Source organism: Diadema antillarum, unplaced genomic scaffold (assembly GCF_040938485.1).
Source record: "Diadema antillarum isolate AM-2024a unplaced genomic scaffold, OU_Dant_1.0 seq00000689_RagTag, whole genome shotgun sequence".
Lineage (NCBI taxonomy): Eukaryota > Metazoa > Echinodermata > Echinoidea > Diadematoida > Diadematidae > Diadema > Diadema antillarum.
Genome location: NW_027271594.1, coordinates 605,375 through 631,474, shown reverse-complemented (window position 1 = coordinate 631,474; position 26,100 = coordinate 605,375). Strand labels below are relative to the sequence as shown.

At 41.7% G+C, this 26,100-nt stretch overlaps 1 protein-coding gene across 1 annotated transcript in view; it reads right to left on the bottom strand.

The window, feature by feature from the left end:
• Nucleotides 1-6,521: 6,521 nt before the first annotated feature.
• The window catches only part of LOC139737328 (dynein axonemal heavy chain 5-like), a 92,057-nt gene continuing 72,478 nt past the window's right edge, over nucleotides 6,522-26,100 (bottom strand). Inside the window, 23 exon segments of the mRNA XM_071648001.1 lie at nucleotides 6,522-6,917; nucleotides 7,566-7,692; nucleotides 8,173-8,301; nucleotides 8,877-9,089; nucleotides 9,882-10,013; nucleotides 10,609-10,745; nucleotides 11,202-11,352; nucleotides 12,107-12,301; nucleotides 12,887-13,051; nucleotides 13,561-13,700; nucleotides 14,493-14,628; nucleotides 15,772-16,079; nucleotides 16,768-16,958; nucleotides 17,834-17,948; nucleotides 18,654-18,897; nucleotides 20,162-20,344; nucleotides 20,745-20,900; nucleotides 21,356-21,550; nucleotides 21,937-22,066; nucleotides 22,596-22,723; nucleotides 23,659-23,796; nucleotides 24,630-24,818; nucleotides 25,535-25,804. Coding sequence (XP_071504102.1) covers nucleotides 6,634-6,917; nucleotides 7,566-7,692; nucleotides 8,173-8,301; nucleotides 8,877-9,089; nucleotides 9,882-10,013; nucleotides 10,609-10,745; nucleotides 11,202-11,352; nucleotides 12,107-12,301; nucleotides 12,887-13,051; nucleotides 13,561-13,700; nucleotides 14,493-14,628; nucleotides 15,772-16,079; nucleotides 16,768-16,958; nucleotides 17,834-17,948; nucleotides 18,654-18,897; nucleotides 20,162-20,344; nucleotides 20,745-20,900; nucleotides 21,356-21,550; nucleotides 21,937-22,066; nucleotides 22,596-22,723; nucleotides 23,659-23,796; nucleotides 24,630-24,818; nucleotides 25,535-25,804 — 4,056 coding nt within the window. The 3' untranslated portion in view covers nucleotides 6,522-6,633.

The following is a 26,100-nucleotide window of genomic DNA, read 5'->3' as shown; positions in this document are numbered from 1 at the left end:
GGGCCTTAAACCTTGCACGTTCAAAAAAATCCCACCCCCTCCCTCCCCCCCCCCCCCAAAAAAACAAACAAACAAACTAATAATAATCACATTAATAAACAAAAAATATAAAATAATGGTTACATCACATGAGAGAGCTTTCAAAACTGTTCAGTTCAGTTATTTGACAAACAAAAATTCCATTTTGGGTCAAAATTTCATGCTAGGGCCCTTCTGCGTGCCAGGTGGCAATGTTTCATTTTGTTCCATGTAGGCTCACAATCAAGCTCTGTGTCACAAAATCTTTGATGAGTTTGCTCGTAGAGTATGAATCATTGTGAATACTCGGTGATACTGCGCTGTACCATGTGCAGTCCTATGTAGAGTAACCTTACAATGTTGTGCAAAGTCATGCAGCCTTGGTATTATGAAGGTTGCAAAGGAATATGTACTGTGCAGGGAATACTGTAGTGAATATTTGTCATAGGATCTGCTGGATAGTTTTGGTAAGACCATTGAAAGCCCACGTTTTGAAACCCATACAATGTATTATCTAAAACTGGATTGTAATGATTGCTACTGTGATGGAAGTGTGAGTGTTTGGTGCAGTGGTATCCATATTAGTCGATCACGACTTTTATCCTACACAGCATCAAATTTCACTCCAGTGTGGTATAGTGTACAGTGTACTGTAAAAGTGGAAATTTTCGCGGTGTTGAAATTTTCGCGCATTTCGCGCAACCAGAAACTAGGGCGAAAATAAAAGCACGCGAATATTTTTGCTTGCCATATGTGCCTGTGCGTGATGTCTTGATTCCGCGGAATTAAAAACACGCGAAACTCTTCCGACCCGGCCAAGCGCGAAAAATTAGTCACGCTAAAATATCCACTTTTACAGTACTTGGTATACAATGTATTCAGTGCAGCAGAATTGGCAGTGAATCAGAGTACAGTGGACTCCCATTGTAACGGAGTCCTCAGGACCGGCAATTTTCTTTCGTTATGTCGAAACTTTGTTATAACCGAACAAATAAACAATAAAAATGCATAGAGTGGATAGTGTTACAGCCTGAATTTTTACTTCGTTGTAACCGGAGTTTCGTTCTAACCATGTTCATTAAATCGGGAGTGCACTGTACTATTTTGCAAGGAGAAGTACGGTAAGCTTACAGAAATTGGAGAAATGCACTGTTTGACTTCTACAGACTTGATGGTTGTTGATAATGGAGAGCTTGTAGCACGACAATGGAAGCCTACTGAGAAGAACTGTGTGTGTTCATTGTGTTCATAAGGTGATGTGAAGTTTGAATCACAGCATGGATCATAGCAGAAATAGATAGCACAGAATTGTCACAGGAGTTTTATATTCTGCTGTAGTCCAGGTTGAAGAATTCATTACCTCCTGTAAAAGTGAAAACTTTCATGCTTGGCTGGATAAGATGAATTTTGTGTTTTTAATTCCACCAAATCAAGATATTGAACTAGTATTATGTATAACAAGCAACAACAACAACAACAACAACAAAAATTATGCTGTTATTTTTGTGTTAGTTTCATGTTGTGTGAAGTGTAAAGATAATTTCTCCACTGTGAAAATTTCCACTTTTACAGTACGTGAAATCCTCGGGGTCCTCCGTTGGAAAAAGTTTAAATTTTGGATGAGTGTATTCAGTAAACATGCATTGATTTTAGACCTATAGAAACCCTGTGATATGCAACTTTTTGGTTACGTGGAACCCTGTATTACACAGATGAATTTATTGTGTGTACAAATCTACATCTTTCTTACCGATCGAAGTCCATTCATACAGATGCTCTACCTCACTGATTCACATGATTACCAGGTACATGCTGTTGAGCATATTCAAACAAATTCTGTTTTGTTTTGGAGCAGCCAGAAACAGCTACATGTGTATTCCTGCTATGTTAGGCTATTTTCCTTGATGCTTATTATTATTTTTTGTCCCTGTAAGTGCAGTGGAAGTACTATCGTAGAGTGTACTCTCTTTCATGACATATTTTTCAATTTACTCTTTGCTTTTTTGTTTGTCTCTGTCCATCTCTAGCCTCTACCGCTGCCCTTTCAGTTCATGACTTTCTTTCCTGCTTGATAGATTGCCTCGTAGGCAATTGCCATAGCAGCGGGAAGGTGCATTAACCCATCCAATGCCATGTCCACGACAATGCAAGCTAGACTCTGTCAAAGGGACCAGATTAGGAGGGCCTCAACCAGTTTCTGCCCACATTGAACAGTAGTTGTGTGTTGAGTGTGTAATTTAGCCAAGAAGACTCCATTTCTCTGACTCCAACTCTCCATAATTGCAATGCGGTTCATCTGCTGTGAATGAGGGACACCCTGACTTAACATTTTCAGGATCTGGCTAAAATTAAATAAAAAATGCAAAGGGGAGTACACCCATATTGTAAGCACCTCCAGCAGAAAACAAGTTATGTTTCAAAATTATCGAAGTCACTGTTCTGATACATGTACTTATGTTCTTTTAAGAGCATGTATGAAATTTACCTGGAAGTCTTTTCTTGGAGAGATGTCAAGCTCTTTGCCATACTTGGTATTTTTCTTTTCAAACAGTTTATAACAAATTAATTTTTCTTACCTCAAAATTCAAGGTTTGTTGTATCTTCTAACAAAATTTTGATCTGCTATAGCAGTGATTCCTTGGTTTCCAAGGGACTTTTGTTGTGATCAGAAATACCTCGTAACCGCCAAACAATTTCTTCAGAGACCAGTTCACTGCACAGCCCATGTGTGGGCCCGACTTGTGCTGTTTCTCGAATTTTGAATTAAAGTTCATGTGCGGACTTGTGTCCCTCTGAATGTTGTTTATGAATTCACCGCTTGCTTGGGAGTCTGCAACAGTCCTCTGAAGTCTGGTGGACCTCGTGATGGAATTTTATAAAGACTGTGAAATGAGTTTTTATGTATTAAAAAGAAAAAAAAATTATACAATAATATAACTGATTTTTCAATGTGCTGAGTAGTTTTTTGTCTTACATGATTCATTCAGTATGCTCAGTGTGAGAGTTTGGTAAATGTGTTAAATGAGTTTCTGATAAACAGGTACATGTATTCTCAGAAATCAGACCAAGGGTACATTCGAGCACTCTCCTAAATCTGAACCATACTGAACTGAGCCAAGAGTGGACTACTTCCCGATGTGCTTCAAAGGGGTACCAAAAGCGTACATAAAGTTCACATGTGAAGAATGTGTGTAACATGCACATACAGCTTACATCACAATCTTTGTTTGGGACATCTGTAAGTTAAAGTGCACCAGGTGAATGGGCCGAATGCATAAAACAAGCAATTGCTTGTAAGCAATTGCTTCAAGCAAAAGCACAAGTTCGTCTAGCAAAAGCTCTATTTCAAGCAATTGCTCAAATCCATATGCATAACCTTTTGCTTGTGCCCATACCTTTTGCTTGTCCCGCACAAGCAATTGCTTGTGTTTTCAACAAAAGGGACTTCACGCCTGTGCGAACACAAGAACAAAGGCGAGTGTGACAGCATGTATTTGAAAGGGCTTGTGTGTGTGGAAACATTTCCTGACATAGCAGAAGAGTTATGAAATGACACTCATAAATGCACACAGAGACGCACACACACACACACACACACACGTACTGGCTGATTCCTATCACTGCTTGATCTCTCAGATCGCACGTGGAGAGGTCTTCTTGCTCTCCACCATCATCAGACATCTTACCAGTTTTTCATCACATTTTTCGTGCTAAACACTGGACATTCCCGTTGTTGAAACGAAAAAGTTTCTTACACTACTTAGTCGTAATTTCTTATAGATTTATATCACTCCTGCACAAGTGTGGCATTTCTATAATGAATATGAAAATGATAGTTAGAAGGGAACGTCCCATTTAAGCAAAAGCTCAAGCTCATTTTACAGAGCTTGGAATATCGTAAGCAATTGCTAGCAAGAACAAGCAAAAGGTATGTTTTATGCATACGTTTTCAAGCAATTGCTTGTGCTTGCTAGCAAAAGCTTCTGCTCGCAAGCAATTGCTTGTTTTTATGCACACGGAATTGAGTAAAAGGCTAGCACAAGCAATTGCTAGCGTTTATGCATCCGGCCCACTGACCCTGTTTTGCTACAAAATGTGTGACCCAATCTAAAAATAACTTGTGAGGTACAGTATGCTTTCTCCACTGAGCACTCCAACGCTCCAAATCTGGCACAGTTCGTTACGGTTTGCTTTGGTTCACTTTTGAGCACTCAAACACACCCTTATTAACGCATCTGTACATTCAATTTAGCTCTCTAGAGGCTCCTACCCAAAGCATCTTTTCAAAGGGGAGATTCTCCTACATGTACCTGGGGCCCTTTGCAAACTGGAGACTCTGACTGCACAACATGCACACAATAGTGAGAGAGAGAGAGAGAGAGAGAGACGGCAATCACATTACATTAAGAAACACAAACATATTCAATGGTTATGTTTTTCCTATATATTCTCATTTTAATTTATTGCATGCAAACACAGCACAGTTAGCAAATGTCATTACAATGGTGGCAACGTCTTTAATACACAAACACAGTGATATCCAATATACCCACATCACCAGGTGTACAAAATCCAATAATTTCACACTATAGCATGCATAGACTTAGGTACTGATGGCAGAGTAGGTAGTATATCCCAAATACCAAATGGTACAGCTGATTATGAAGCCCAATGTAAGGGCATATCAGTGCATTGAATCTCCATTGACATCTCTGTTTTTGTGTTTGTTTTTTCCTCCTACTTTACATCTGCATTCTGTAATCTGGTTATCTTGCAATTGAACAACAAAGTTTGAATATTCATTTTGGGAAGAAGAAAAACGGCAAAAATAAATCCCAAAGGACTGACAAATCACTACATTAAGGTCTTCAAGAACTTTGCTCTTTTCCAGCATTCATGTGGATTACCCTATAATCTTTCGTAAGTAGAGGAATGTAAGGTTATTTGCTCCTAGCTTTCAATTTATCCCACAGTTATCTTCCAAAAAACAATCCATGAAATATTGATGTACTGGATATGTGCATCATATGGCCCTCTCCTATCTGAAGCATATATTGCTCAGACCTAAATGTCTCAGAAAGTCACAGCAATATCCATCAACACAAACTTGAGTTCATATAAATAACTGTAGCTAAATACACATATTTTTATATTTTGCTTCTTTTGTCAGTAAATACGTCACTCCAAATATAGCATTTCATGCAAAATTTGAAATAGATGGTATTTTTTAAATGTGAAAATAGATTTTGCTTTTTAAAATACATGTTGAATACATAGCATGTGTAACAGGTCAAATAAACCAACTGCAAATACTTTGAAACAAAGGCAATGCAAGAGATTCAGCACATTTTCCATAAATAAGTAATTCTACCCACACATGAAGGGAAAATTCTAAAATTCTTCAGAACATATACCATTACAGGAATTACAACTTGATGTCATATCTTCAAGGCTTGGAGGACAAAACATTGAACTAAACATGGCACTACACACACAGTCATATATTCAGTATTCAAGGCATTGAAAGTTTCACAAAATCAAGGCATCTGGAGTGCACATTACTACCACAGTACTGGAAGCATCAGCGAACATCAAAAACTGGACGAAAGAGGGCATGGACGGAATGGAAAGTCTTAATGCAAACATATCGTCGGTGGATACGATTCAGTGACCTGGTTTAGGCTGAAGCTAGCATTTGGCTGCATACCGTATTTGTAATACTGTTTCACTTCTACACTTGGCTTCTTTCTCCCTGTAACATAAGAAATGAATAGGTAACTGAGTCTGGCCTCTACAGCTAACCAGGTACTATAAACTAAAACAGAAAAGAGAACAAGACAGTTCAAACTCTATAAGTGTAACACTTGTATGTGAGTCCCACTCGGTCAAAATGGCTCAAACTCCCATACACTGACAAAAGCCATTCATGCAGACAATTGATAACCAACAAATAGAACTACAATTTGCTGTCCCAAGAAAACAAAAATGGCCTGGTAATAACAAATAGAGAGTATCTTGTACTAAATGCTCTAGATGGTCCAAACAAAAGGGTCAGGTAGAATTCTTTGTCACAGTCCACATATTTCATTAACGTCATACAAAACAGGTAGCTGATATCTGCAAGGCTTTTTAGACAATATCACTATAGTGTATTGTAAGGAGGCATCACCTGCAGTGGAATGTACATTATCTTGCGGTCCAAAATGTAAGCGTTTGCAATAAGAGTGTAACGTCTACATGAGGTGTAAAACCAACTGACTAGCAAGGCCATAACAAAATTTCACTTCAATAATTTCAAACCAAAAGGAATAAACTGATGCATATGACAATGTCACTACAAATGCTGAAATAATACATCACCCAGTTAAACCGAACAGTGTGAATCTATGCATTGTATGACAGTAATTTGTTATTTGTGTAAAGATGTGTGCTATTCTAATTTTTGTATCAGAATATTTATGATCCTGTCCTGTCTATATATCATCTTATTCTTCCTCCCTACATCAAATTATTTTCCCCCATACTAAGCTTCTCATCAATCCCTCAACCTCCCATCTTTCCTCCTCCGCATCCTGCTTCTTCTCCGTCTCCCACGGCAACCAGCCAGCCGACGCCCTACTTGGTGTCGCAGAGCAGGGCCACGCCCCTCAGGATCCAGTGGTCCGGGTGCTGCACGGTCTTCAGGTACAGCGGGAAGATGTAGGTGAGGTCGGTTCGGCGCGGCTTCTTGTAGACGGGGCACTCGTAGAGGCGCGGGTCCTTGCCCCCAAGGGCGTTGATGGCGTACACGTGGCAGACAGGGAGCGGGGTGAAGAGAACCTTGGGCGGGGGCTCAATCAGCTTGCAGTTGCGGCGGTCCCAGCCGGCACCATCCAGGAACAGGCCATGGATGTAGACGCCTAGAGAACGGGGAGAAAAATTCAGATTGAAATAGGAGAATGCCCATCAATCATCATCACACACTTAATCAATGTGCATTGCAGAAACAAGATCTCAATGAAATCATAGAAGATGGATATATGATTTCTGACAATATCTCAACAAATATTACAAACAAGCAATGTGATGCACACAAGCATTAAAAAAAGCAAATGCACATTTCAATCATGTCAAGTTCCAATCAATCAATTCATGGCTAAGAAAAAAAGAAAAATATTTGTTACATAATATTTTGTGCATATTTGTGAATGTATAATTCTTCTTTTTTTAATCATCAACTTATTTAGGAGAAACATGTGGGAAATCAAGGTCTTGGGTTGCTAGTTGGGCCATTCAATTTTGTACTGGGATGGAGCCATTGCTTTATACAAATACATTTTTTTTTTTTTGAACTTCAAGTCACTCAAGTCAAGATGATTGGGCATAAGTCTTAAGAGTCTTTCAAAATTCACCAAATTCATCAATTTCAACACCTTGGTGACCTAGTTGCCTGAACTTAGCATTTCCACTCTGAGCGATGGAATGACGTTGCTACAGATGGGCAGGGTGAGTGATGCATGGTTAATGTGAGTTGTATCAGAGAAGGTATGAAAGACCGGTGGACTCACCTTCAGCTGGGGGCCCAGAAATGTCCTCCTTGAGGTAGCGGGTCATGTCGTTATGCAACACCACGCTGTCCAGGGCCCATCCCTTGTGGGCGCGGGTGATTTCCTGTCGCATGGCTGTCAGGAAGCCCTGTGAACACACACACACACACAGACAAAAATCCATTTATCATATTCAAATATGTACAGACACATTCAGTATATGCTACTGGAAATTATACAGTCGATTTCTCTTAGCAGAAATTGACAGTTGACACCAGACTGGAGACTCATTGCCATATTATTACATTTCTCTTGGGTGTCCTCACAAAGTCACGCATTATCTGATTTGCTTCTTCAAAATGTTGTTGCTCATCAAAACATAAAAGCAAAGGATTTAACAAGGACTTAATTTTCCTTGTACATCTAATTGAAGAACAAAACATAAAAGCAAAATAGTTCATATAAATTTTCCTTTTCTAAACAAAACTCTGAAATGGTATCCAATCTGAAGTCACTGGGAGTTATATACAGCATACAAGTGAATTGGACCTACATGTGTGTAACTAACTAATAGAAGTCCATAAATGTTTGTATTTGTGTTTCTGTTTTGAATGGCAGTCCCTCTTACCTGTGGATTGAAGAATCCCGTCATCCAGAAGACATTGGGGCGCCCGTCGAAGCACCAGCTGTGGAACTGGGCGTGTCTGTCGATCAACTCGGTGAACCAGAATCCCAGGGTCATGGAGTCCCAAGAAATCTATGTAGGCAAGACCAGAAACAACATTCACTACTTCTCAGCAATACATGAGACAACACAGACAACACTTGTTGGCATGGATAGTCACTGATCATGAGGGGAGGCATACTGCAATATCCATAGAACACCGAAAAAGATTCTATCTATTCGATTGAGTGATTGCTCAACACATGACATGCACTTAAGTACCATTATGTGTTGTCGCTATTGAGCTGTGCAATTTCGTCTGGCAATTTTGGATACTGCAGGGCTGACATCACCAAATTGCATTGACACCCATATTAGGATCATGATGAACTCATAGTTGTTGCAACTTTGCAAGCCTCTGACGTCACAATGCACATACTTTTTGGTGGAAGATACATGGACCACTCAGTGAAAGATGAGGCACACCTTTCAACTCAGTTTCTCCTCATTAAACAGACCACTTTATCTTTCACTTGTGTGAAAATCTTGTACCATCACACTCGTGACTATTCACTATTTCTATTCTATTATGGCATCTTGGAAGACGGTGTTTTTGGTTGTTGTTTTTTTCAATGTGGTCTCAGCAAAATTTGCAAAGACAAACGCACCTTCTTCCAGAAGCCAGGCACCCTGGCGTCAAACATGTTGTCGAGGGCGTCCCGCAGGTTCTCGCTCATGATGATGGTGCCGTCGATGGCCAGCTTGAGGTCCTGCAGGGTGGTGCGCACCGAGCTGATGACGCGCTGCATGCGGTCGATCTCCTGGCGCAAGAAGATGTTCAGCGGCTGCAGGTGGCCCATCTTCTGCAGGCGTGCCTTGACCTGGTGGCGGGAGGGGAGAGAAATTTGAGCTTCGGTTTCAGCGAGGATTCCTTCGACGAGTATGTGGCCATAAAAGGAAGGAAGCAACTACTTATAAACTAGCAACCACAACACTTGCAACTTTTAAGTCCCTTCAGAAGGACTAAGCGAGGAAGAGAAGGGGACCTGCTGATAGGCACTATCACAGCCACCAACAGACTTGAACTGAGGACCCTTTGACTGAGAACCCAATGTCCTATCCACTGAGCCATATACTGTATAAGCTGTTATTTTTGTGAGGGTTTAATTTTGGCGAATTTCGTGAATCACAGTTGGATCGCAAATTTAACAACACGCGAAAATGCTTCCATGCGCTTTGTTAACAGAGCATTAACGTAAGCGTCAGCGTCAATTCGCGAAAACAACATCTCACGAAAATGTCTGTGACCTCGTCATTTGAGAAAATATCTGTACGCGAAAATAACAGCGTATACAGTAATATGGCACCTGGCAAGGACATCAGCCCCTCAGATGTTACAATATATTCCCCCACACATACGCAGTTCTCATTGGTGGGAACTTGGACCAGAAACACAGCAATACTAATTAAATAATGTCTCACAGCACGATACAAAGGATAACTCATTTAGACATGAAGTGCATGCATTTCTCACTACATTGTATATATGGTACTATATGAGATCCCCATCACTCATTTATCTGTACCAAAGCCTATCTACCCTCTGTCACTAAAAGCTGCACGCATTGTGAGATCTTCACTGGCATGAGGTTTCCACGGCAACGATCGCTCACCTCGTGAGGGATAAAGTCGTCCGGTAGTTTGGAGAGCATGTCATCACAGATCCTGTACACAGTGGCCTCACGAGTCTCTCCTCCTCCACCGCCGGAGTCCTTGGGCTGGATGTTGAGGATGGTCTCCAACACCTGGTGATGGGAGAGATAGAAAGGAGGATGGGGGAAAAAGAAGATGAAACTCACTTACAGAACCTCTCAGTTATGTTTGTGCTATAGTACAATGTATGTATCTCAAGATAAAAACTGATGGGCACTTTGGTAATTCTTGAATTATCATCATTATCTGCATCATCATCATCATTACCATCTCCCTCATCATCACCACTACCTTCATTATCTTCATCACAATCATCACGACCAACATCATCGCCATCACTACCATAATCATCATCAACATCATCAGCATCATCATCACCATCATCATTACAATCACCATCATCATTACAATCACCATCACCTACACCATCACCACATCACCACCATCATCATCATCATCATCACCATCACCATCACCATCACCATCACCATGCCTCACCATCACCATCACCATCACCATCACCATCACCATCACCATCACCATCACCAATCACCATCACCACCATCACCATCACCATCACCATCACCATCACCATCACCATCACCAATGCCATCGCCATCCACCATCACCATCACCATCACCATCACCATCACCATCACCAATCACCATCAACATCATCCTACTCACCTCAGTAGCCATGTTGGTGGAGAAGGTAATGTCAGCGTTGGGGTGAAGTCCAAAGGCCTCTGGGGAGTCAGTGAGGGGAAGAGCGTCGATGGCATTGCGATACTCCTCCACATTTCGGCACTTGGGAATGGTGTAGCCTACATATATGACAAAGAAAGCGAGAGAAAAACCACATGATATTGCAATGGATCTGTACATTTTGATGCTCACAGACAATGTGGAAAAACTGATGTTCTAACAGATTTCATGAAAAATTATCGTCCAATAGAAAGGGTTACATTTCCCTCTCTGCATTCTAATAATTTATTAAAAGATGTATTGCCCTATTATGGTTAAACTGTTTCTACAATATCTAGACAATTCTTACCAAGTCAAAGTGCCTCTGCTCTTGCAAAGCACTAGCTCTCCTAACATACCAGTACACAATCTATTAATCGGGGAAGAGGTATATTTCAGTGTGGAGCTTGTGGCTCAAAATGGTCTTCTAATATGTCAAGGATGTATTTTTTTTTTTTTTTTTGGGGGGGGGGGGCAGTGTGAGGGTCACATACATAGGACACTGCTTACTCTGTTGCTCTTCATCTTTTACTCACCAGTGTAGAACTTGAACTTGTCACTGAACATGTCCTCGGAGAACCAGACGCGGCAGTAGGTGTTGAGTAGGCGCTTGTCGAAGTCATCAGTGACACGCCCGCCGTACTGAACCTCACCAAACATGTACCGCACCGTGTTCCAGGAAATACCCTGTTGATTGAACGAATCATCAGTTTTAATATCACCAGCACAATCATACTACCCCTTTCAACTGAGTTGTTCCAACATTCAGAACCACAGGGCTGACTCTGCATACCACAGTGTACACAACCTATTTATTTTCCAGTATACTTTTTGGAACAACAGATAATCTGTGCCATCTGTAATAACATTCAATTTGTTTCTTGCTATGGCAAAGAAAGCACACAAGATACAGCTGCCCACGACTGGAATTTACTTTTCCTTCAAAAACCCTGCACCTTCTAAAGAAGAAATGAAACTTTGAAAATACATCACCGTCACAATTTAAAATCATTGCTACAACATGCTAAATTTTCACTTCATTGTCATACTGTCAATAATAACGAACAGAAAGTTGGTAGTCTACAGGGGTGGATCCAGGAATTCCGTAAAGAAAGGGCGCCTTAACAAAATTAATGGGGAGCACATACACCCCCTATTTTTTTTTTTTTTTTATTTCTTCTGTTTTAGCAAAAAATAAAGAGGGGGGGGGGGGGGGCACGCCGCTGCGCTCCCCCCTGGATCCACCACTGAGTTTATAAGATTTGAAGGCAGACAAAAATGTAACTTCACTTCATTTCATATCTGGGAATGGATCAAAGACAGCAAGACAGATGAGAATTATGGAGGGAATGGTTTCTGTGAAACCCTTGTTTGGTATCAATGCTTTCCTGGCCTGCACCAAACTAGAATAAAAAAAAAAAAATTGAAGGCTTCTTTCTACCTTCTTGGGGTCGAGGTCGTCCAAGTGGTTGTTGACAAACTGGACGCTGGCGGTGAAGTCGGCCTGGTTGAACTCGTAGGGGATGTTCCAGCCGAGGGGGCCAAACTTGCGCCTCTCCTGCACCGTGGTGTGGAGGAAGGCCACCCCGTACAGCATCGGCTTCCACTGCGGCATGTTGGAGATCTCAAGTTGCTCCTAACAGAGAGACATGGTGTGTGGGGGAAGGGGAGAGCATATCAATGATACTGGCTCATCTTTGGTAGACCTCCTAACAAATTTTCATTCTCGGTAAGTAGGATTTGTACTGTAGAACAAGATGAGAGCACAAAACAGCGTCAAGACATCACAAAATACAATATCGTAGTACCATTGGAATTTTTCCATCTGTGTAAGCAGATGTCAAACATAATGAGGATATAAGTATTTGATATGACAATAAGAGCCATTCACTTGTTCTGGAAAAAAAAATAAAAAATAATAATAATATGATAAGAAAGAAAAAAAAATCCCCAAGCCTCTCTGCCTACAATGTGAATGTTAAATGGCTCAAAATGAGCAAAAGGTGGGTTGATTTTCTAAATTACACATGTCTGATTGAATGACAGAGTGAGGAGTCCCACATGACACACATACATCCTGATACTATTCCACCATATTTGCTTACCACTGCGTATCTGCAGTTGAATCTTCTCAAAGCTGAAGATACTTCATTCTTGTGACTTTATGAAATATGCACACCAAACCCTTGTTTGGGGGGAAACTCTGAGGCATGTGACATACCTGGGAGATACCAGCGTAGGTCCGCTTGAGGCCAGCCTTGATGCCTTGGGGAGGCTCGTTGGTGAACTTGATGGATGACTGAAGCAGGTTGATGGGGAACTTGGGGTGCACCTCGGTGGTGATCCAGAGGCGGAACTGGTCGTGGCATGACTCAGATGTTGTCACCTGCCAAAAGGATCATCAAGAACAAAAATTTCATAGGTTGAGAGGAGCTTGGTGTGCAAACTTGCTTATTTGACGCCATAATGTCATTCCCTCAAATTTGAAGCTAAAATGCTTCCTCTGTACCTTAATTCAAAGACATACAAAAAGACAGTAGCTACAGCAATATGCCAGTAATTATAACAAATGGGCCATGATGACAATGAACTGCACTAACGCTACAGGTAAACTTGGTCATACTTGACAAAGAACAAAACAAAACATAATATACATGTACAAGATCAATTCTATATATAATGCTGTGAAACTTATCCATGAATAAACTGCGCTCTATAAATGAATGTATGAGCATTCTCTTCCTTGTCCTCCTCCTATTCATCAGTACCATTACCGTTATCATCATCACCACCACCTCTACCAACACCACCACTACCATCATTATCATCATCATCATCATCATCATCATCAGTACGGAGCCATTTTTAGGAATGGGCTGTTCGCATGAGACTCACCGTCTCAAGGAGTTCGTCCATGAAGCCAAGACCAAGATGGCAGTTCTGGAGGAGCACCCATCCTCCCTCCCCCATGAATGACTGGAGCAGTCGCCGGGCGTGGACCTCCTGACCTTGCCCCATGCTGATGGCACGGCAACCTGCATCGGCGGGAGAACGACACATCCATCTTAATCATGAAGTCATCCCCAATCAAGCCTACAATACCCACATGAATCATGCTCTTCTTCATCCTCAAAACTTGCAGAGGGCAGGAGAATGTAGATACAGGAAGTCACCCCCACAGTCCTCCAAGACTCTGGATGAAGCTCCATGCACTGTCTTGGCAAACTGGGGGGCATTTCATCCCACGTTTTGTCAGATAGTTTTTCTGACAAACTGTTTTAAGCTACTGAAATCCTTGCATGTGATTGGCTGAGAGCAAAGTGATAAAAAAAAATATCTGACAAAACACTCGATGAAATGCCCCCCTGATCTCTTCAACATTTGACCACACTATTGTGCGTTTGTGTTTCAGGCTGGCATGCATCAATTCACATTTCGTACACTGTCCAGTGTTTTACTCAACATTACAGGAGTTGAAAGGGGGGTGAGTTCAGTGTACACACTGGTATGTGTGACAGAATGAGTTGGTTATGAATCCTGTTTTAACATTCAAAAGGAACACCAATTTTAAGGTTCACTGAACTAAACAAAAAAATCACACAAAACAAACCCTGTCATTGTTTCAACCAAATTCATTTTGTAGGTATTCCTTTTGTTGGTGTCACAAAAATTATATACAGGTTCTGCTCATCATCATGTTGCCCATACACTGATAATACATAACTTGTGCATGGAATCCCACTTATTTCCTTTTGATTGGTTTGATGGGGGGGGGGGGGGGTGGGAGGAGCATGGAAAAGGGATGGGAAGCCAAAGGGATCACTCACGAAGGTTCATCTTCTTAGCCAGTGCCTCGATGGAGGCGGTGGGGTCGGATCCCATGGACAGGAAACAGATGAGGGGTGTCCTCTTGTCACTCTCCTCCCACATCGTCTCCAGGTTGAGGATGACACCTTCCGCAAACTGGACCGCATCACAGAGACAAAGAGAGATGGAGGGGTCAACGACAACTGTAAGGATGGCACTTAACCCATTGAGGACGGGCTGATTTTGCTTCAACATGCATTTCCCATAGACACTTGCCCAAGTATACTCAGGACTCATCCTCAACAGGTTAAAGGGATAGTACAGTATTGGTGGAGATGAGAATTGGGCTTTTAACTTTTTGCAAGATACCAAGTAAACAATTATGAAATAGTACAGAGCATACCATTTTAATAGGAATTCAAAGTTTATTTGATTAAAATCTGGTTTGGAATGACAGAAACATTAAAAAACAAAGTAAAACAAAGCGATCGTATTAAAGTGTGGGTCCCACACTAATTAGAATCGCTCTGTTTTGGATATCTCAGCCATTTCAAAACCAATTTTCATCAAATAAACGTTGAATTCCTCATGGAATTACATGCTCTTTCATATTTCATAAAAGGTTTCTCATTATCTCACCAAAAAATGTTAGAATTCTGAAATTAGATCTCAACAAAAACAATACGATCCCTTTAACAGCAATAATGCTAAGTCAACAACAATGCTGTGAATTTCGAAATTACTCCAGTGCATAGATGAGCATATTTGTCATTATATCTTTTGTAGAGACTTTGTAATCACTGTACATGTATGACACAGTTTTAAGAAAATGAGGGAAAATAGCTGGGAAAAGACTGAGAGAGGGAAAGAGAATTTAATAGAGAGACATGAAGAGAGAGACAATCGACTTTAATAAAAAGTAAAGTGTCAACACACAGTCACTGAGGCATTAATATCATTTTGTTCTGGCAGTATCTTGGCTTGATTATACTTCTCTAAAAGTGCCGTAGACAGAGAGAGTCTGGCCAACTACAAGAAAGGGCGCCACGTCATGTTGCTACCCAAACATTGAGTATGTTCATGCATGTATATTTACACACATACAATTGTATTTGCAATGTTTCAGTTTGATAACTATAGCCACTGCGTGGCGAGCATGGCATTGGGTAAGGACATGGCACCTGGTGATCAAGGGATCAGCTATTGACCAATCACAGCTCATTTAGGCAAATACCCGAGTTGGCCATACGCTCTCTATATACGGCATTGGCATATCCGGTAAGAGTATCCCACACTCACCCTCACGCCGATGGAATCAGCAATGTACTTGCGAGCCTGGGGGATGGCGCGGTCAGGACACCAGGAGCGCACGAGGAGGAGGCGGCGGAAGACGTCCAGAGAGGTGGAGTAGCCGTCGGGGATGGTGGCCTCCTCGGGGCTGTCCTCGTCGAACCAGTTCTTCCAGGCCTTGTCGTTGCGTGACACCTGCCCCAGCAGCTGGGAGAACTGGGGCAGCTTGCTCAGCTGCACCAAGTTCAGCCACGTGGTGTCCAGGATCCACTTGCGGGGCTTGGGGTCCACGGCGTTCATGTCCAGCGCCGCACCACCTGTTGGCCATCGGCACATCAACACGTAAAGACAGTTTGTACATTTATTTGTTTGTTTGTTTCACCATGATTCAATGCACAGTGGAAAAATGAACATCATCAAAATAAAGAATGCCACGGTGCGCACGGAGATCCAGAAGTAAATTTGATCAAAGTATGCAACAAACTTCATAAATTCAACAAACTCATTATACAAACAAAAACAGCACATACTGTAAACAGACAGTCCCAATAAAAAGGGAAAAGATCTACAGTTGTAACAGTTAGGAGATCATAAACCTTCCACTAGACTAAAATCAAGATTTACTAGGCAATTGTTACACAACTCATCCCTGCAAAAGTTCCCTTCTGCATATGGGGGGTAGCATCTCACACACACGTTGACACAAACATATGGGATATATCTCACGCCCTCTTTGAACAAATGCATCTATTCTGTCACCTATTTCAAAAGGAAAATCTGTTTTTTGTGATTTTAACAAGAAAAATGTGAAGACGAAAACACGCAAGGTAAACACTGCATAGTGATTGCTTAATTGCATGTGTCATACCTTTACAGAAAAAAAAAAAATCAGAAATTTTTTCTTTTGGGAAGGATTCTGTGGACTTACTCAAGCTAATAGCAAAATTATCATAGCATGCTTTCCCTCCGCTGTGGATGTGACAAGAGAAGAATGAGCTTGCTTACCCTTGATGAAGGTGGAGAACTCCTCATGCTTGATCTTCGCGAGCTGCATGTCGATCTTCAGCGTGAGCAGCAGGGTGAAGAGGAACTTGTGGTTCTCGTACAGGCCGCGCGCCGTGTACTTGAAGACATCGTAGGTCATGAAGTCGATGATGTTGGCGATGCGCTTGGCAGTGATTGGACTCTTCTGCGACCTGTGCGATCGGGAAAGGAGATGGATGGAAGAGTGGATGCGTCAGAGACCGAGTGGAGGGGACGAGGGGACAAATCTTACATTCATGAAACTGTCTTGATGGTGCATATGCATTGAGGCCTTCGAGGTGCGATATCACTGCAATGGATACCCTCCTCACCATTTCTCATTTTTCCACACAGTCACGCGTGTTATACAGAAAACTCACTTTCCTCTTAACAATCTTATTGTGTATAGACAAGATATCAATGGTTTCGATCCACGGACGACAACAGTTTTTGTCGCCTATCAAAATTGTGTGAGGAGGGCACATCATGTGACTGAAAATACTGGTTCTTGCCTGCGCGGTATCTGTGGGGCTTTCAAATGAAGTAACTTAAAATGTGGAGGGAAAACAAAACAAACTTCAAGAGCACTCTTGTGTATTTGTGTTGGTTTTTCTCCTCTTTTTATTTCAGAATGGTTAAACATTACAATATGAATGTTATCTCCCTAAATACAAATTCCAATCTCAATTCCATAGCAGTACCATACAAGCACCTTCTTCTTCTCAAAACTTAATACCTTTTTCATGTTTAAATTGACAATTGCTTTAGATGTATGTATGTATGTATATACATCTATATTGTTTGTTGTTTGTTGTTCTAATGTTATATATTCTATGATAATCTGTTGTAACATAACATTCTGTTCCACAGCGTCATGAGTAACTTTTGGGGTTGAATGAGCGCTCTATAAGAGTCTCTCTATCATTATCATTATCATATTATTACTAGTATATGTAGTGCAAAGTTTGGCTGTCTGGTAATTTACTTTACGAGAGGCAAACATGTCATACATCAACGAAATGTGTCTAAAGCAACAACTGTGACAAACCTTGCCATGGAGAGGTCAAAGAGACCCAGGAACTGCTTGAGGGAGGTCTGGTACATGACGTTCACCATGCTCATCTCAGTGATCAAGAAGTACAGGGTGCTACCACGGGTGGCCACTGGAATGATGGCGAAAGGGAGAAAGATGACAATCGTAAGTTGTACAGTGTATTAATCCATACTGACATCTTTAACACATACTAGAAGGCATAGAGAGATCTCAGCCTTCCTTGAGGCTTACTTGCTTGTTTGCTATGTGCATACTTATAACCTATCTTTTGTTGATGAGGGAATTAAATGAATAATTACAAGAACTGCTTTGGTTCCATGGCATTTCTAAAGCTAAAAAGATTTATCAAGACACTACAAAGGGCACTTAAGACTATATCCCTATAGGCTTTGGACGACTTGTAAAAGACGCATATGGGTAAAAGGTTGGCATAATCTTACTTGATAAATCTTTGACAATTACATACACACATTTCAAATCGTCCTTTCCCTACCAAGAGGGAAAAATGTACAATAAAAGTCACAAGAGCTATTAAACACAGACTGGTACTAATTTTTCGCACTTGGGGGGGGGGGGGGGGGTAGAAGAGTTTCGTGTGTTTTTAATTCTGCGAAATCAAGACATCTACTACTTGAACCTGTGGCAAGCAAAAATATTTGCATGCTTTTCTTTTCCTGACAGTTTCTGGTTGTGTGAAATGTACAAAAATTTCAACACCACGAAAATGTCCACTTTTACAGTATCTTCACAAGGCATACAGCAAATATTGCTCGTGGAAGGAGTCGCTTAAAGGCACGTGGCAGTGAGCACTCACCCGGTCTGAACTCCTCGCGGGCGGTGTTGATGCGGACCTCTGTCTCCGCGGCGATGGTCAGCTTCTCGCTGACCTCCTCGGCCGTGATCTTGGTGACGCGCAGCACCTCGATGAGGCTCTCGTCCTCCACGAGGGAGCCCTCCGTGCTGGTCAGGCGGTAGAGGAGGTTGTCCTCCAGCTCCTGCATCTTGCGCTTGTTGGCCGTCACCTCCTCCATCAGCTTGGTGCGCTCTGCCTCCAGCTCCTGGAAGAGAAGGATATTTAGGGGGGTATTTAAGGAGTCGGTAGTTACGTGAAAGTGGAGTCAAGTGCATCAAAGCAATGAGCAATAGTTGCCAAGGCATTTGAGGAGTAAGGAGTTGGTAGTCGGTAGAAATTGAAGTCAAGTGCATCAAAGTGATGGCTGATTGTTGCTGAGAAATTTGAGGGGTCAGGAGTCGGTAATCATAAGAAAGTGGAGTCAAGTGCATCAGAACAGGCCAGCAATATCAACTTCCTCACATATCAGAGTTATAATCACCTCCTAAAAAATGGTTTTGTGGCGTAAGGCACGAGATTAACGGACCATCTACTCGATGCTTGATCCATGACATTTTTTTTCTCCTTTTTCTTCTCAGCAAAAGAATTGAAATGGGATGACTCTGTGATGCAGTAGTATTCCCGTTAGGCACAGTCTAAAATTTTAGCACAAGAATCTGTATCCTACCTCCCTCATGTCAACAATTTTATGATTGGTAGATCATTACACAATTTTTCAGATGACAGATTATACTAGGCATTGTAAATTCCTCTGAAGTCAATATGTACCAACACAGCTTACAGATACAGTAGACTCCCATTACAACAAAGTCCTCGGGACCAGCTGTATTCTTTCGTTAAATCGAAATTTCGTTATAAGCGAACAAATAAACAATAAAAAAACATAAACCTGATAATGATGTGACCTGAATCTTAATTTTGTTGCAACCGGAATTTCGCAATAGCTGTGTTCGTTATAACGGGAGAGCACTGTACCGTATGTCCCCCCCAAAAAATTACAATGGGACCTTCCACAATGATAACTCTAAATATAGTGAATCAACCCAAATACAATTTCAGGGTATGAAACTATAACTTATTTCCCACGTCATACAGAAAACCCCATCCAATTTGCTTCAGTGGTCAAAGAGAAATGAGGAGTTTCGTAGAACATGTCGGGAATCCCTTCCCTCCAAGTTCTGTCTATTGTGTTCACACATTATGCAGTTCCAAGAGCATCCAAGTGCCTAACTTGGAAGAATCAGACTCATGACATGCTTTACAACAATCCACATTTCTCTGTAACTGCTTGACCAAATTGAATGGAGTTTTCTGCAAAATAGAGCTAAGATGTTATATTTTAAGATCCTGAAGTAGCATTTGGACAGTTTAATCGCATTTGGTATTATCAATGTGAAAATCCGATTTTTATTTTTGTTTTGGACATACTGTATGCATGTGTGCACATGTTTCGATGTTTGTCAACTCACATTCTTCTCCGTAAGGATGACAATGCCCAGAAGTTGGTCCTCCAGCCCCTTCATGGTGACAGTGAAGTCGATGATGGAGGTCCTGGCACTGATCTCTGGGGTGTAGGCCGGGTTGGCCAGCTTGGTGGTGATGTACATGGCAAAGTTGTTCATCACGTCACACTCCTTGTCTCCAACTTTCACCTGGAGGAGAGGTGGGGAAGGGGAGGGGGGAGGGAGGAAGGAACCAAGTGATATGACATCTCAAGATGAATGATGCTACTTTGAAGGTGATGATATACCACACAAGAACAACAAAAGCAATAATGAGTACAATACTCAGAGATATAAACAAATCGAATGTTTATGCGCAGCTTATCTACCTTAAATGAATGACGCTGCTTTAAATGTGACGATACGCACATTCCAACTACAAACAAAAACAACAATAAGAATAATCAGATTTATAAACAAACAAATGAATGATGCTACTTTAAACGTGATGATACACCAGGTGAAGACAACAACTAACAAACAAGCAGTAATGAGAACAATACTCAGGGATATAAACAAACAAAATAACGATTATGTGTCGCTCATCTACCTTGAATGTGGAGCCAGATTTGATGAAGTTCTTCTCCAGCACATTGTCCAGGGCGGGGTCCAACTCCTCTGCCACATCCTCGATGAGGAGGGGTCGCCCTAGCGACAGGGCATCCTCCAGATGGGTACGGAAGTACTTGTGGTTCAGGGATGTCACCTGTAAGTTGTAGGAGTGACAAGTTGCACCAAATGGAACGACTGTAATATAATGCTTATCAACTCCTTTTCCTGGCTGCATATTAATAATAATGAAGACGACTTTTGGAATCCAAATATCGCAAGAGTCTCAACAAACGCTGGTAAATATGTGATGGATGATAGCACTACAAGCATTTCTCTTTTAGTAAGCAACAGTACAATCACATACAATTGTATACTAAAATTTCAGTATATTGGGATACATTTTGTATGACTACAATGTATAATACTATTATTATCGTCATCGTCGTCGTCGTCACCGTCTTCATCATCATCTATCATCAATCATCATCTTCATCACCATCACGCTCTATCATTATTTGTACTAAAAGATTATAAACCTTTAATTTCTCTTCTTTTTTTTTTCTTTCTATCTTTCTTTTTTCCGAGAGTGTAGACGGAATCAGCTCTGACCTGGAGTTCGTTGGACTTCTCCTTCTCCTTGATCCAGGCCTTGCCCTGGCCCTGGGGGTCGATGAGGAGGGGGAAGCGGGACGCCTTGGTGACGATGATGCCGTTCTGGATGGAGAGCTCATCGTTGGGCAGGCCCTGCAGGTTCCACTCGCCAATGGTGGCGTTGTCGACCAGGAGCGAGGTCAGGTTCAGGTCCTGGGTGGAAGTTGCAAATGAAGCAGAAATAGAAGGAAAAAAAAAGAAGAAATACATGTATGAGACCAACCAGTATCAACTTTGTAATTGACATCAGTAAGTATCCAAAAATGTAATTGCATGTCCTAGAGTGTTTGTCCCTGCACCTGTGTTCACTGCTGGCTATTATATCAAACTGCCATCATACTTTCCAGGGAACAGAACTATGACCTAATTTGGGTCTACATCAGAATTTCACCACACATTGCACAAGACTTTTCCATCCAAACTCACAGACAATATAAGATTGGAATAAAACATCATGAATGCACATACTTAATCAAAGATTAAAAGATCTTGATGGTCAGAATAACAGAGATATCCTACACAAACAAAATGACACTCACATCACTGTAAGGGATCTTGTTAGAAGCCATCTCCCTCTTCCAGTTCCTCTGCAGGAGATTTCTGAACTCTTGGTTGAAGGGACCGGAATAAGACAAGAACCCTGTGGCCAGCAGAACATCACCAACCAGCCTGGGAGGAGAAGTAAGACAAAGGGAAATATTTCATCATGGTAGTCAATCATCAGCTGTAGTTGGATTTCTACCTGTTTTGTGTTTGTTTTGGGTTTTGTGTGTGTGTGTGTGTGTGTGTGTGCGTGTGCGCGTGCATGTGTGTGTGTGTGTGTGCGTGTGTGTGTGTGTGTGCGTGTGTGTGTGTGTGCATGTGTGTTTATTTTGTTTTGTTTTGTTTGTTTTCTTAAGGGGAATCATGGTATCTAGAATGAGCTTCCTCCAAAAGCCACAAAGTAGGCAAAATATTAGTTGTTCAGTGAGCAAAAGTTTTGCTAAGCATCACACCAGTTTGCAATGAAAAGCAAGTGAACATGGGTTCTAGTGTGGAGGATGCGGGACCACTAGGTTCCAAGCTTTCTCTTGGCTTTACCTTTTGTGGCAAAGAGAGTAGTGGGTGATGAATAAATGAACACCTACAGCGCAAGCACATCTCTGATACAGGACTGGAAGAAAGGAAAGGGAAACATAATCCGAAATTGAATGGTTACCTGTTGATCTGGTCTTCAAATCGCTTGCTTGCCTCGGTCCAACGCACCCTCTCGCCTCCCAGGCCAGAAATCAGGGCTGTGGCGTTGTTCATCTTGCGCCGACAGCTCTCAGCGTCGTCCAACAGAGCCTGATGTGGAAGGAAATGCACATATCATTCCGTTAGAAACAGGTTATTCTCCAGTTGAGATATCAAGTCTTTATAGTTTGGCGCATCATGCCATAACACAACAGAAATATATCTTTTCAAAATCTGTCAAGTTCCGTATGAGGTCATGCATTTAGATTTCATAAATCCCATGACTCTGAATGTCACTCCCGTTTCATAAAATCAATGCATCTTCATTTTGTTTTGGTTTCTTTGTTATGTTTTGTCTTTGTTCTGTTTTTCCCAATAAGACCATAGTACATCATACAAACAGGCATCCTGGGCAACTTTTATTTTCAGGCACAATTCATCATTAATCAACATGCTAGTTTGCTTCTCCAAACTGTTCCCAGAGATATAAAACTAAACCACAAAATTCTCTACCCATTCATACCTTTGCAAGAGAGGAAAAAAGGTTAACTACCTTAACTGCCCTCGAATTCCACGAAGTTTTACCCCATTTAACTGCCCTGGAATTCCATGAAGTTTTACCCCATTTACACTCCAGCCAAAATTTGGAGCCTCTTCAAACTGTTTTGAAAACTCTTTTGGAAAGCCAACCGCTTGCCTATTTATACTGCTCTGGCTGTCTGCTAAGATTTTTTTCCCAAGCAGGTCATGACTGGCCCCGTTCTCATGGTCACCGGGTCCCCCTCCTATGAACGACACATGTTTATGAGTACCATAAATGCTTTTCAAAATCCGGAGTGCTTAAATGCTGCAGCTGAGCCTCTTTGAGGCAGCTGCAATGTACAGGAGGCCCTGAAACTACCCCCTCTATGCGGTTTCAAAACCTGACTGAATTAGATTGCCACTGTCATTTTTTTGTCTATCCATAGTTTATCATATATCAATAGTATTTGACACTTATCAACAGATGTCCAAACAAAAGGGGGGCGGGGAGAGCCTGAACTGACCTGCTTCTCGCTCATGGCCGCATCAAACTTGGCCTGGACAATGTCCAGCTCCCTCTGCTTCTCGTCCAGCTGGGCCTGGGCTTCGGCCAGAGCTCCGTTGGCCTTGGTCAGACGGGCCTCCTGCACAATCAGGTTGGCCTGTGATGGGATAGACGGGCACACACACACACACATATGCAAAGATGACATTATCAGCAACACTCCAGTTAAACTTCATTTTGTTTTAATGTTTGTGTGAGTCATTATCATGAGACACGAGCACATGGAAATATCATCCTTCCATGGTTAGCTTACCTTACATGTACTTTTGTGTATATGTAAGCTCGTTCAGATGTTACAAGAAAGAAAACAGGACTATATATAAACAGTCATCAGACTGCTATTTACAGTGAAATTCCACATCACATTCAAATTGATCTGAATAATTTCGAAAAACAGAACAGTACAAGTTTTAGTCAAAATAAAGCGGAAGATAAAATTCTAGAAAGTAGTGGAAAACAAGACAAATCTACTTAAATCATCTTAATACTCAAATGATAAAGACATGAATATACAATCAAAGAACTATCTAGTTGATGTATATTTAGAAGACAAATAGCTGTTCAGCATTCTGTTCCTTTTTCTTTCCATATATATATATATATATATATATATATATATATATATATATATATATATACATATATATATATATACATACATATATATATATACTCCGAGATGGGTCATTTGGAAGACATTTCCATTTGTTTTATATGCAAATTTTAAAATACATGTTCAATGGCAATTTACGCAATGGAGACACGAAAATTGTCTCCTTAATGACCAGTTGTCTCCCTAATGAAGACACTTCCCCCCAATATGTCTCCCTAAGGTGCCAACTAGGTATATATATATATATATATATATATATATACACACACACACACACACACACACATGCATACATACACAGCCGACAGTGTATATACCTTCAAGGGGAGAACTTCCTTGTTGATACCAAAGAAGAAGGCCATGGCCTCGGTCCAGGAGCAGAGGCCTGCCACGTCTCCACACACCCTCTTGGCGGTCTCCAGGTTGTAGTCCTCCATGGTCAGGTAGGGCTGTAGGAGCTCCACGGTCTCACCGTTGATGCTATCCTTGGGGAAGTTCATCAACCCCTGCAGTTGCCATGGAAACAACATATTAGTGACATGCTGAGGTACACATGGAAATGATCCGGTGAGGAGATATTTCACGATTGAACGATTGAAAATATAACAACGCAAGAAGGTATTGTCAAACGAACATTGTCAAGGAACCAAAGAGTTCATCTTTATTACAATCAATATTACCATTCTGTGATGCTGTCGACGGACAACCATGAACTACAGGACTTTTTTATTCAGATGCTTTGCAATCACCAGTACTGTTTGTTAGAATAATTGCAGTTGCTGCAACAGTATCAGAGTGCTGATTGGAACAGAAAAACCCTACGGTGTTCGTACACTCTGTCTGTAGTCCGTGGCACAGAAAGGGTTAAAGCCATTGGCATTGTTTCTGCTATTATGACAATTTCATAGTGACTGTTGCAGAAAGGCACTGACTCTTAAGACGTTGGACAGAGTGCGCAACCTCCCAGTTCCCAGCTCAGGATGTGGTAACATGACACACAGCATGGGATAACCATGGACAAGAACAGAAGGGTCAAGAACAGAAGGGTCTAGAAAGAAGGAGGAGGAGGAGAAGGAGGAGGACAAGGAGGAGGACAAGGATGAGGGGGAAGAGGAGGAAGAGGAGGAGGAAAAGGAGGAAGAGGAAAAGGAGGAAGAGGAAGAGGAGGAGGAAGAGGAGGAGGAGGAGGAGGAGGAGGAGGTGCAAAGTAAGAGCTCCATACCGGCAGGAAAGTGTTGCTGCCCATGAGTCGAAGGGCCTCGCCCCACGAAGGCTTGGGGCAGGGGCGCTCTGGGTCCAATTGCATGGTCTCCACGCGGCGCTGGAAGAGCAGCAGCACACAGTCCATGATACGCATGATGAGGTGGGGCGGCTTGGCCAGCTTACGCACTGTGGAGATGTGGGCGGGCTTGATGGTATTCAGCGCCGCTTCGGCCTCAGCGAGGGCGGGCTTGGCCGCGTCCAGCTTGACCTCTGCTGCAGACTTGTCCACCTGTTTGTTGGGAAAGTACAATGAGATTTTTCAACATACTGTAGATGCCAATCAACTTGACAGACAAGATATAACAGTAAATTCATGCATCATTGCCATAACAATCATAGCATTCTTTGAATTTGTCTCCATGTCTAGATGCAAAGACTACTGTATTATGCAACACTTCATATGTAGCATTAGCAAAATTTAAACAGAAATAACTAACCTGCACACAGATATGACAATTAAAGGACAAGTTCACCTTCATAGACATGTGGGTTGAGTGAATGCAGCAATATTAGTAGAACACATCA